The following is an 11,217-nucleotide window of genomic DNA, read 5'->3' as shown; positions in this document are numbered from 1 at the left end:
GATGATAGACAGGACCAACGCCCTATAACAACAGACAGGACAGGACAGCACTGACCACAGCATTTCTGCGCGACTACTGCTTTCCAAGCGACGCAGTTGACGTTGCCATGCAACGCCGCCGCTCAAGGCAGTACGGCTTTGTGACGTCACCGCCTAACGTTAAGGAGCCGCCCGCCTGACCAATGTCTCAAGCTGTGATGATGGCCCCTCGGTACTGGTGATGCCTGCCCGACATAAAGGCTCCCATCGACCGAGGATGCCTCCAATCGGTGCAAGGAATCCGTCGACTGATACTTAGGGTCCTCCTGGAATGGACGTATGGCACGCGGCTGCAGTTAAGATGTTTCATCGCATGTGGTTGCAGTTATGTAACAGCGACAAAATCAGCCGGTCCAAGCGGACGGAAACTTTTAACACAGTCCCAAACTGTCTAAGTTTAAAGTAAAGCTGCGAACCGGTATCTTGCCGTAAGGCGATATCGTAATGTAACGATGAGGCGAGGCGCTCATGGGGCTTGTTCAGCCAATGCAAGATGCATGGGATTTTGACTGGAATTTCACTAATCCCAAGGGATGAAACGCTGTCGCCGCCTCTGATTTTTGCGCCGTTCGCCACCAGTCATAAACGTCGCACCGCGGGGCGGCCAGATTCCGCTGGTGCATCGAGCGAGCAGCAGCCGCAGCGAGCTCCGCAACCTACGTAGTCGGCTCTGTTCCAACCCCGCTGGTAGGACCGGCCATGACCAACCCGTGCAGCGTGACCATCCGCTCCTTGCTGCTGATCCTGAGTGCGACGCTGGCCCCGCCGGCGGCGGCGGCTGATCGCCAGCGCTCCGGCGTGGCCAACTACACCACCACCTGGAGCGTAGGCGCCAGCGGCAAGCTCACCGTCGTATTCCTGCAGACGGCGGCTCGCTGGACGGTGCGGGTAAAGTTTTCCCCTGCCGTCACCTCGATGGTAACGTCGGTGGCGACGGCCGAGCGACAGTTGGCCACCACCTACGAACTGACCAACAAGGGCTACAACGCGGCCCAGTCGGCCGGTAGCTCGCTGGTGATCGACTTTAGAGTTGGTTTCGCGTCGGCACCGGTGCCGCAGGTGGTGAGCGTGGTCACATCGGGTGCCGAGCTCTGCTCCGGTGGCTCCACCACTGCCACAACCACCACCACCACCACCACCGCCGCCACCACTACCACGGGCAGCAGCAGTTTGCCGTACAACTACGCCGTGGTCCTGCGGAAGTCGCTGCTGTTTTACGAGGCGCAGCGGTCCGGCCCGCTGCCGGCCGACAACCGGGTCCTATGGCGCGGCGACTCTGCCCTGGGAGACAGCGGCGACGACGGCGAGGACCTCACCGGGGGCTACTACGACGCCGGCGACCACGTCAAGTTCGGCTTCCCGATGGCCGGCATGACGACCGTGCTGGCGTGGGGCGCGCTCGACTTCGCCGACGGGTACGCGGCGGCCGGCCAGACCGGCTACGTGCTGGACGCCATCCGCTGGGCCACGGACTACTTCGTCAAGTGCCATGTGGCGCCGACCATCTTCTACGGTCAGGTGAGAGGCCGGGCCGGGGCGGCTTGTGGTTGGGGTGACCTCTCTGGGAGCAAAAGATTCCCCTGCATCGTATGATATTGCCCGCGTTGGCCTTAGAACTAGAGACACGTGACATATATCGCGTAACTGCCCGCTAGTCTGTGTTGCGTAATGTCTGTTACGGTGTAGGTAAGAATGGATTCGTAGCTTTAGCATGAAAGCATATCAAAATCCCCATCCGCATTCAAAGGTCAAGCGCCAGGGTCGCCGGTGGCCAGAACTCTGACGCCGCACGCCAACCATACCAGTGATTAGCCTGCCGGTACTCCGCCTGCGCAGGTAGGCAACGGCAGCATCGACCACGACTGGTGGGGTCGGCCCGAGGAGATGGCCATGCCCCGGCCGGCCCACAAGATCACCGCCTCGACGCCCGGCTCGGAGCTGGCCGGCGAGACGGCCGCCGCTCTGGCCGCCGCCTCGCTCGTGTTCCGGCCGTCCGACCTGAACTACGCTGACACGTTGCTCGCCCACGCCCGCCAGCTGTACAGCTTCGCCGACACGCACCGCGGCGAGTACCACAAGAGCATCACCGACGCCGAAAACTTCTACAAGTGAGTAGCAAAATAAGACAGTAGTAACAGCCTTATTCCCCGGAGAAAAACCGTGAGAATGGAGACACAGCTGCGCCGATATTTCGGCAATCTGCCTTTGCCGAAAGTGAATTCCAAATGGCCTGCCGATGATTCTACTCGCTTATTCAGGCTTTGAGCAGCGAGCCACAGTTTTTACAGACACCAGCGTTCAGGGAATTTTACAGGGAGCAATCACCAGCCATTACTGTGATATATTGTGTATCCAACTAATAATTCGAATACACGAGAAATACCTGTGCATGAAAACGAATTCAAATAAACAGATATCACGCATCACGCCTCACTGAAACATGCGGGCGAGCTCAAGTAAATAGGCATCACCCTCACGCATCAGTTATATATGCAAACGACTTCAATTAAACAGGCATCGCGCAGTACATATATAATACATGACATACAATATATATATATATATATATATATATATATATATATATATATATATATATATATGTGTGTGTGTGTGTGTGTGTGTGTGTGTGTGTGTGTGTGTGTGTGTGTGTGTGTGTGTGTGTGTGTGTGTGATATGCAAACGATTTTAAGCTATCACACATCACTCATCAAGGCACATGTCACGTTCGCATAATCGGCTATGATAAGCCCTGTGCGTTAAGGTTTGATCGCCGACTTTTTATGAGAGAAGATGCACTTATTTTTTCTGTTTGGGTGGTCCTGTGCTCTGTAGATGACTTTGAGCTCTAAAAAGAGCAAAGGGTCCATATCTTCCTGGATTTCAACCTGAGCATGTTTTGACAAAAAGGTCACCGAAAGGAGTATTCCCTACTTTGTTTTTAGCGTATGGCATATGTTCATTACATCACACACGAGCAGGGCGCATGGACTCCCGACATAGACTATGTCCCTCTAGTGCTGTTCACATAGTTAACACTTGAGTTCGTAAAATGCGTTTTTTGCATGCAAACCCTATGAAACCCAGACTTGCATAACTGACATCTATTGTCACATGGGCACTTATTCTTGGAGGTAGAAGGTTTCACCAGAGACTTTTTAGCTCATTGTCATTCTTCCAAGTTATGGGTAAGCTCAGTTCTGATTTTCTAATAAAGTGTTTGATTTTCCAACGCAAGTGTTCATTTATGTAAGGTAGCGTTAAGAATCTGTCGTCCAATAGTCCGTGCTCCCGCCTCCTACCATCCATCCCGCGCACGCTCAGATTTTTGTTTTTACTTCTTCCAACATTCTACCTAAAATTCGCGGAGAATATCCATTGCCCAACAGCAAAGTCTATGTTTTGCTTGTGCTCTTTCTTTACTTTTCACCCTTCGATGAATTGTTCAGAGCCCTGTAGAATATGTTAGGAATTGCATAGTGCTTAGGAGGAAGGATGGGCAGATTTGCAGTGCAGAATTATACCCAAATTGGTGGGCTTTATAACGAGCTCCGCTTCTAACGTTGTGCGGATGTTCCTCCTTATGATTTCACTTCTGCTATGCTTTTTGATAAAGGCATGTTGCCGAAGTACCAACGCATCTATATCTCCATTCTCCTGCTTTTCAGAGGAATTTGGTTGCTAGGATCGTCTTATTTATGTGCGTAATTCTCCTCGCAATTGCACTTAACAAGTTACGGAATTGAGCACCAACATGACAGTGCGTGGGAGTCACGACCTCATCGGGTGTGAGAGATGCACATTTACGGCATATGTGTATCAAATATAGAAATTTGTATGTGCGCATATATACCTTCATCATTGCACAAGTATGTGATGAAATGACCGCATGTGCGACATTACGACAGCATGCACGACAGCATGTACAGTACGACAGTACGTAATTAGTGTCAACATTTGATCCAAGTGCATTCCTGAATAATAAGCAACTCAAAAAGAAGACCGCGAAGACACCGTGGTCCCCATAACCATAATGGTGTACAACGCACAACATGTTAGGCGCACACATTCCCCGCCATCTCGTAGACAAGAAAGGTAATAAAATGTGCTGATGAAAACGAGCAGCGAACTAACACACGACTTGCGCCGTTTGGATTACAGCGCGAGCAAAGACATGTTTGTCAAGTGGACCCTTTAAGACAGTATAATGAAAAGTATTTTTAGCGTATCGCGTATACATGGCCAGTTCTTGCGTTTACGTTTATGGACAGCGTTTGTGAGAGCAAAACATCTCAAAGTTCATCAAAAAAATGGATAGCGCTCTTGACCTTATTGGTCTCGTCTATTCGAGAGTTGGATACTTCGATGTCGCTGTTACGACGCTGCGCTTTTGTTTCCGGTGTGTCGATACAAAATGTTAACGAAATCCATCTGTATGTCGACGTTTCGACCAACGCGACGATCATTCCATTGTTAACACGCGCCTGGGTGACCGGTTAAATACCCTTTCCTCGGGTGAGGGTAAATGTGACCCCCGGAAATCTCCAAAACTAAGATATCTTGGAAAAGTAAGATTGCAAGTCTGTTGGCAAGTATGTGATCTCACTTGCGTCAGAATAAGGCTGCTAAGCCATGAGCTTGGTGTCGCATAACGTAAAAAAGGCAAAGCTACAAATTGGTCTGCAAGATGCCCATGGAGTTCCTCATACAACCGCTTTCAACCTAGATACCTGTTCAGAGCAAAAGGTCACTGGTTTAGATTTAACATCAGTAACGTTTTTAACCTTCAGGGGGTTGAGTTGACCAAAAACCTACGAGATCGTTTTGTTTTGCCATTTGAATAAGCTTCAGGGACTACGCTAGGGCTTATGCTCCGCTGCATATTCGCTAGGTTGTATCGAAAAAAATTGCTCTTTAGTTGCCTATAGCTATGTAAATTTCGACACAGGCACAACGGACCTTTCGGAAATCAGTGTGGAAAAACTTTTCGGGGGGGGAGGGGCAGGTTGCCCTCCCTACCCTGGTGCATGTTAATTGGCACTGATACGCAACGTTGTACCTTTAGTTTAAGCATCTCAGGCAAACACTGGCGGTCTTGCGACAATTGGTAACGGCTAGTGGTCACCGTCCGTTATCAGACCCCCATCTGTAATGACCAGATCCTTTGATAGCTTCCATTGATAGCTCCGGAATGGGTTCACGACCAGCCGGATTTTCGTCCCGTTTTGTCTCCTGATCCATTTGCTTACTCCAACGGCATGCTGGAGCCATCCCAAATTACGCTAAGCATTTTTGGCGATTGCTTAATTTTGGCAACTGTCTCCTGATTTCGTGATACAGCCATCGTAAACTGGTGATTTCATATATGCGTTTGCCACGGCTCATGTATTTCAGGACATTTCTTTTGAGATTTCAGCACGATTTCCTCGATACCTGAGATTAACGTTATGTTATAACATTACATTAAGATCAGGCGTCGAGGAAAAATGATCAGGCGTGGACAAGTCCAAAAACCCTTCTCCTTGTGTTTTCCTCGTTTCGCAAAGGTAAAACACCTCTTCTCTTACACTTGCATCGTACTTTGTTGACGGCACCGTTGGATTAGATCGCTATCATAAACGGGTGCACGCAGGCGCGAGCCTAGAGGCTTGGCAAGGGGAGGGGTGCACAGGGTTGACAAATGGCCCCCTGATGGTAGAAGACCCCAAAAAAAGTCGCCGAATATGGCCCATTTTCATAAGGGAATTATTTCTCTGATATGTCTCATTGTTGCCTTTTGTAACTGGAATAGAGACAGAAACTACTGTGAGATTAACTCCGCCTGAAGTTTATAGTCAGTAAACTGACAAAATCGTGCGTTAAACGACTACACGAAATAAAACGTCAGCGCATTTCGTTTTACAATGGTATAGTGGACTCCTTTAAAACCGATAGGACTCAGAAACTTTGTCAGAATATTTGATTTGGCTCAAGGTCCCTACCAATGTAGATCGGCGATCAAAATGGGTCAAAAAATTTGTCTGAACATAGCCAAGCCGTGTTTCTCCGTAAATGTTTAATGTCCAGTCAGAATCGATTCGTGATGCAAATTATGTAAGGCACTTCTGAACACGCGCGCCCGCACATCTTAGCAGCAAAAATCTCGATGGCATTCGTTGCGTCAGTAGGCCGCGCAGCGCCAGTCCCGCGGTATCGATGATAATAACGGATTGGCTTCCACAGCACTGCGAAGTGGTGCTGGAATCTTATGGTAGAACTGGAAGAGTAAATACAAAATATATATTTTCATGTCGTATTTTTCTTGTAGCTGTTCATCTGTTCAGAGGACAGTCTCAATGTTGTTTAAAAAAATTCGCCCCGTCTTATCTTTAAACTGCACGAATGAATTTGGTAAGACACTCAGAAACATTATTTTAAGATGGCGGTTCTTGCGCGCACGGTGTCCGCTGCCTGGCGTTGCTCGCAGTGGCCAACGCCGTTCGGTTTTACGGAAATTGCAACCCAGGCCATCGCTGTCCTTGCTCCCGAGATTGTGGGCGAGCAGGCTCAACCCTTTTGGTTTCATTTGTTTCCCTAATCGATTATGCAAAAGACTGAACGCTCTCAGGCAAGCATGGGATAACCTTGTGCGTTGTTGAGCTTGTTTCGACCCACTCTATTTAACGCTAAACGGCCCCTTATTTCTTTCGGGGAAATGGGCCACCTCGAGTAGAACACTTCGGGGTACAGCATTGTTCCCGGTCAAGGGCTGAAGGGTCGTTCTGTCGCACCGTGGTGTCTCTTCGGGCTGTGATTCTGGCGATACGGGGTGGGATCCTCTGGTCGTTCCGGAGGCCCTTAGAGGGATACGTCATAGCACGTTGGTCCGCCCTCTAACGTGGGAGGCCTTTTGACCCGCGCAGTTGACTCCAGAAAGGCATAGGAAACCTCATCGACGCAACAACATCCCTGATCACCGCAGGTAGTCAAATAATCGGCACACAATTATTGACTCCAGTCCGGGTTAACGGGCCGATGCTCAGATTGGTTTTGAGGACCCCTGTTTGACACTGGGGGCCCTGACTGGCACAGGACCCTTCCATTGCCTGAATGTGAGCACTCACCCTAAGTTCTCATGTTTCCTTTTATTGTCAGAGGGCTGCGATCAACGCAAGAGGTCCTCTGTCATTCGAGGTTCCGTCCCCGTCCCTGTTGAACAAATTCCCCTGACCGACTCGAGGTTCCTTGTTGACAAAAAGCACCCTGTTAGGCACTGGGACCCTGACCGATACAGCAGCCCCTTACTGTTGCAGGGGCCTGGACAAATTCAAATCGCGGGCCTGGCTTGTCGCTGCTTGGGAAATGGACTCCAGAGCTCAGACCAACACTGAGTTGATGGTGATCTCTGGGCGAAACAAAGAAACGCTCTACCTCATGGATCCCGATTGGTGCAAGAGGTCCTCTTACGGACAATTGAGATCACGGCCCTTTGGGCACATGTTCTGGTCCTTGATTTGACAAACCCTTTGGACCCTTCAGTCTTCCAATCGGCCCCTTCAGTTTTCCAATCGGGCCCCTAATATTTGGTCTTAAGAGATCCTTTGGCCCCTCTTCGGGCCCCTCAAACACCGCTCCGACTCGGGGCCATTTGTTGCCACAGGACTCCTGCTAAGCAGTGTGGCTCCTGATCAACATATGAGCCCCTTATTGTGTCAGGAACCCCGAACATTGCAAATTGCGGGCCTCAGTCGCGTTCCTGCTTGGGAAATGGGTCTCAAGGGCTTGGTCGGACACGGACACGACTGTTCGACGCTCGTGGTCTCTGGCCGACTTAGACACCCGCATTGCCTCGGTGGTTCCTTAAACGCACGAGAGAACCTCTGGCTGATATTTCAGGTCACGACCCTACGGGCCACGATTCTTTATGTGACTTAGCGCCAGGCCTTTGGGCCCTTATTCCCTTCAACCCGGCCTTTCATTAACGGTTTCGCGGACCGTTCCCGATTCCCTCTCCGGGCCACTTCGAACGCTTCTCTTTGTCGGCTCGGGGTTCCTTGCAAACGCCGGACCCTCTGCTAGGCGCTGTAGGCCCGACCGATACCGGAGCCCCGACCAGTCTAAATCATTGGCCCCGGCTTTATAAATGATTGGTAAGTGCACCCTCAGGCCGGCGCGTAGTCGACTGTGCGATACGGGTTGTCACCGACAAATAGGCCCTAATCGACTCAGAAGGCCCAGCGCGCACGGCTGTCTGGCTGCCATTGGAGTGCCTGTCCCTGCAGGCCGGTGCTCATGAATGCGACTTCCGGCCGGTCTTTGGGGTCCTTCGGTTTCACAAATCGGGCCCTTAATCGTGGGTTCCGAAGGGCCTTCAGAGCCTAAGGGGACAGATATTCCCTGTGCCCCCCCCCCCCCCCTCCTCCCCCCTGCGCTAATGGGTGCATGCAAAGGTGGTCTCAGCTCCCTTGAAAGGGTGAAATGGCCGGCATACTTGCCAGTGCTTGCCAAGGCGAGATTACATGGGTGAATTTGGGCACGATATCGTTTTTTTCGCTCCAAGACGACATTCGAAACCGCATTATTCAGATGCTGCTTAGTTTCATTTGCGGTACAGGTTGGTATTTTCCCCTGCATTCTGTCCCGAAAATGCCGACCATGTGGTTCTTTACTCAGGTCCTGGAGCGGCTACGGAGACGAGCTGGCGTGGGCGGCCGCCTGGCTCTACAGGGCCACGCAGGAGGCCAGCTTCCTGACGGCAGCCCGGCAGCATTTCCAGGCCTTTCAGCGCCCTCTCCCAGCGAGCCAGCGGGTTCTCCTGGGACGACAAGCGCGCCGGCGCCCAGGTGCTGCTGTACCAGCTGACGGGCGACGCGCAGCACGGCGTGCTGGTCAATGAGTTCTGCGACTGGCTGGCGTCGGGCGCGCCGCGCACGCCGCAAGAGCAGCTGTTCCTGCAGCCATGGGGCTCGCTGCGGCACACGGCCAACGCGGCGCTCATCTGCCTGGAGGCGGCCGAGGCCGGCCTTAATCCGGCCCAGAACCGCCAGCTGGCCAAGGAGCAGATCAACCTGATCCTAGGCGACGCCGGCCGCAGCTACGTGGTCGGGTTCGGCTTCAACCCGCCGCTGCGGCCGCACCACAGGGCCAGTTCCTGCCCGGACCCGCCGGCCGTCTGCGGCTGGCCACAGTTATCCTCGCCCGACCCCAACCCTCAGGTGCTTCACGGCGCCCTGGTGGGCGGCCCGGATGCCAAGGGTGAATACCAGGATGTGCGCTCCGACTACGTCAAGAACGAGGTCGCCACCGACTATAACAGCGGCTTCCAGAGCGCGGTGGCTGGCCTGCTGTCGCTGCACGTGCGCGGACTATACCCGGCCTCATGATGCTGCTGGCATGAAATGGAGATCATTGCAGGACCGTGATTAGATCTTCTACCTATTTGCGGCCTCCTTTTGATGTTCTTATCTCGCATGTTTTTTCACTCCTATTTTCACAACGTGCATTTTAATACAGATCGGAAGGAAGCAACACGCTATCACTCACTTCGTCACCAGCGTGCATTACTTCTAGTATTTGTCTATTACACCATGTCCAGACGCGCAAACCCACGTCGGCTGACCTCAACAAGAGAGCCATTTTGTTTTCATTCAAGACATCATCTGTTCCATCTGATTCCCTAATCTGCATAGTGTATTTTACGACGCTCCCCTCGACCTTCTATCCGCTAAGAACGCGTTTGTCAATTCCGTCTGTCGTGTACAGTTTTCCCGCATTGATGTCTTCACAAACGTCATATTTACCAGGTTCTGGACATTGTGGGGACTACCAAGGCTGTAGAACCAACATCAAATTGACGGTGGTCGCCATCATCAAACATTAAAGCAAACATCTGCCGTGAGATGGCAGTAGAGTACGTTGTGCGCCAGCTTCGGACCGGACTGACGCTCTGTATCTGTGTTCTCAGTTTTTACGTGTGTGGATACATTTAAGCGTGGGTGTCGATTTGCATTTTTTGTATTCCCACTGCTCCCCCCCCAAAGTTGATGTAAATTTTACCCCCACCCACCCCTTCAACGGTGAGTTCGCCCCTACCCCTCCAACCTTCCTGGAACTAAGATACGAACAGGACGAATAAAAACTAAGATCTTAAAATTAACATCAGTTGTAAACAATGTTTCTACTAATTGTTTCACATTTAACAAGAGCAACAAAAACGCAAACTGCGATGTCATATTCAGTTAAGTGAAGTTCACTGAGCTAGTTACATTTTTCTTAAGCTCCACTAGCAAGCCCTGTGTAACGGAGCATTCCATGTTCTTCCTGCATGCTGCATGTTTGTAAGTTTCACAATTAGCATTTATTGTTGAGTCTTGCCTAGTTTTGTAATGTTGCCTGAGCGTTTTGACATTATTTATTGGTACTTCAGGGTCTACAGACTGCAGCAAGCTGCAACATTTAGGTACGACGCCTTAACGGAAATTGAAAACAAACCGGTCGAATGCTAGCGCCCAAAAACGTAACCGAGTTAGCAGCTGCCTACGTTTCGAAAAGAACACTTCAAATGTGCCGACCTTTAATAGGAAGTGAATGTTGGTGAGAACAGTCATCGAAAACTTGGCGATCAACACCAGCCGACTAAATCGATAGCGGTCATCGTCCAACAATGGCCACCAAAACAACAGTAGCCGAGTCGAACATGCCTAACGCGAGTGCCGCGTAGTAACCTGAATCCCGCCTTGCAGCTACCAGTTGGACTTCTCCACAGAAGCTTTCAATTTGTCGCGCACATCAACTTGCACTCTTAACTACCGAAGCCGTACACAACTAATGGCGTCTGAAACAACATGACATTGAACCGACGTTGGTTACTGAAACATGGCTCCGACGATCGACGTCAAACAAAATTATAATTATGCTCAACTACGATATCTTCCGACGAGATAGAGTGCCGAAACGTATTAAGGCAGTGTTTTAGTTTCCTATTAATTTGAGGGGGTGGAGTGGCATTCCAACTCGATAACACTGAGAATAAACTGGGTCATATCCGGGGAGAAACCCGTTTTATTACGTTTAGAGCTAGATTTTCCCCGGTTGCCTCCCGCTCCGACTCCCTCCCCCCCCCCCCCCCAATCTTTTTTGCGCAACGAACCCTCTGATGGAGGATGCTCAAAGGGAATATTCCACCTTTGAAGATAGCAA

At 50.9% G+C, this 11,217-nt stretch overlaps 1 protein-coding gene across 1 annotated transcript; it reads left to right on the top strand.

Annotated features, from left to right (window-relative positions):
* The first annotated feature begins 738 nt into the window (after positions 1-738).
* On the top strand, positions 739-9,401 carry LOC119091526 (endoglucanase 13-like). Its single transcript, XM_037214334.1, has 4 exons — positions 739-1,557; positions 1,876-2,147; positions 8,692-8,773; positions 8,817-9,401. Exons 1-4 carry the CDS (start codon positions 739-741, stop codon positions 9,399-9,401), a joined length of 1,758 nt encoding a protein of 585 aa, XP_037070229.1.
* Positions 9,402-11,217: the final 1,816 nt, after the last annotated feature.

This window comes from Pollicipes pollicipes, unplaced genomic scaffold (assembly GCF_011947565.3).
Source record: "Pollicipes pollicipes isolate AB1234 unplaced genomic scaffold, Ppol_2.1 Scaffold_3447;HRSCAF=4054_pilon_pilon_pilon, whole genome shotgun sequence".
Lineage (NCBI taxonomy): Eukaryota > Metazoa > Arthropoda > Thecostraca > Pollicipedomorpha > Pollicipedidae > Pollicipes > Pollicipes pollicipes.
This window is presented reverse-complemented; position numbering and strand designations above follow the sequence as displayed.

Bases quoted from the DNA above. Each gene is read 5' to 3' on its own strand.
- LOC119091526 (XM_037214334.1), top strand. From the start codon at position 739: ATGACCAACCCGTGCAGCGTGACCATCCGCTCCTTGCTGCTGATCCTG. The intron at 1,558-1,875 runs GTGAGAGGCCGG...CCGCCTGCGCAG, and splicing joins CGACCATCTTCTACGGTCAG to GTAGGCAACGGCAGCATCGA. The intron at 2,148-8,691 runs GTGAGTAGCAAA...TTCTTTACTCAG, and splicing joins GACGCCGAAAACTTCTACAA to GTCCTGGAGCGGCTACGGAG.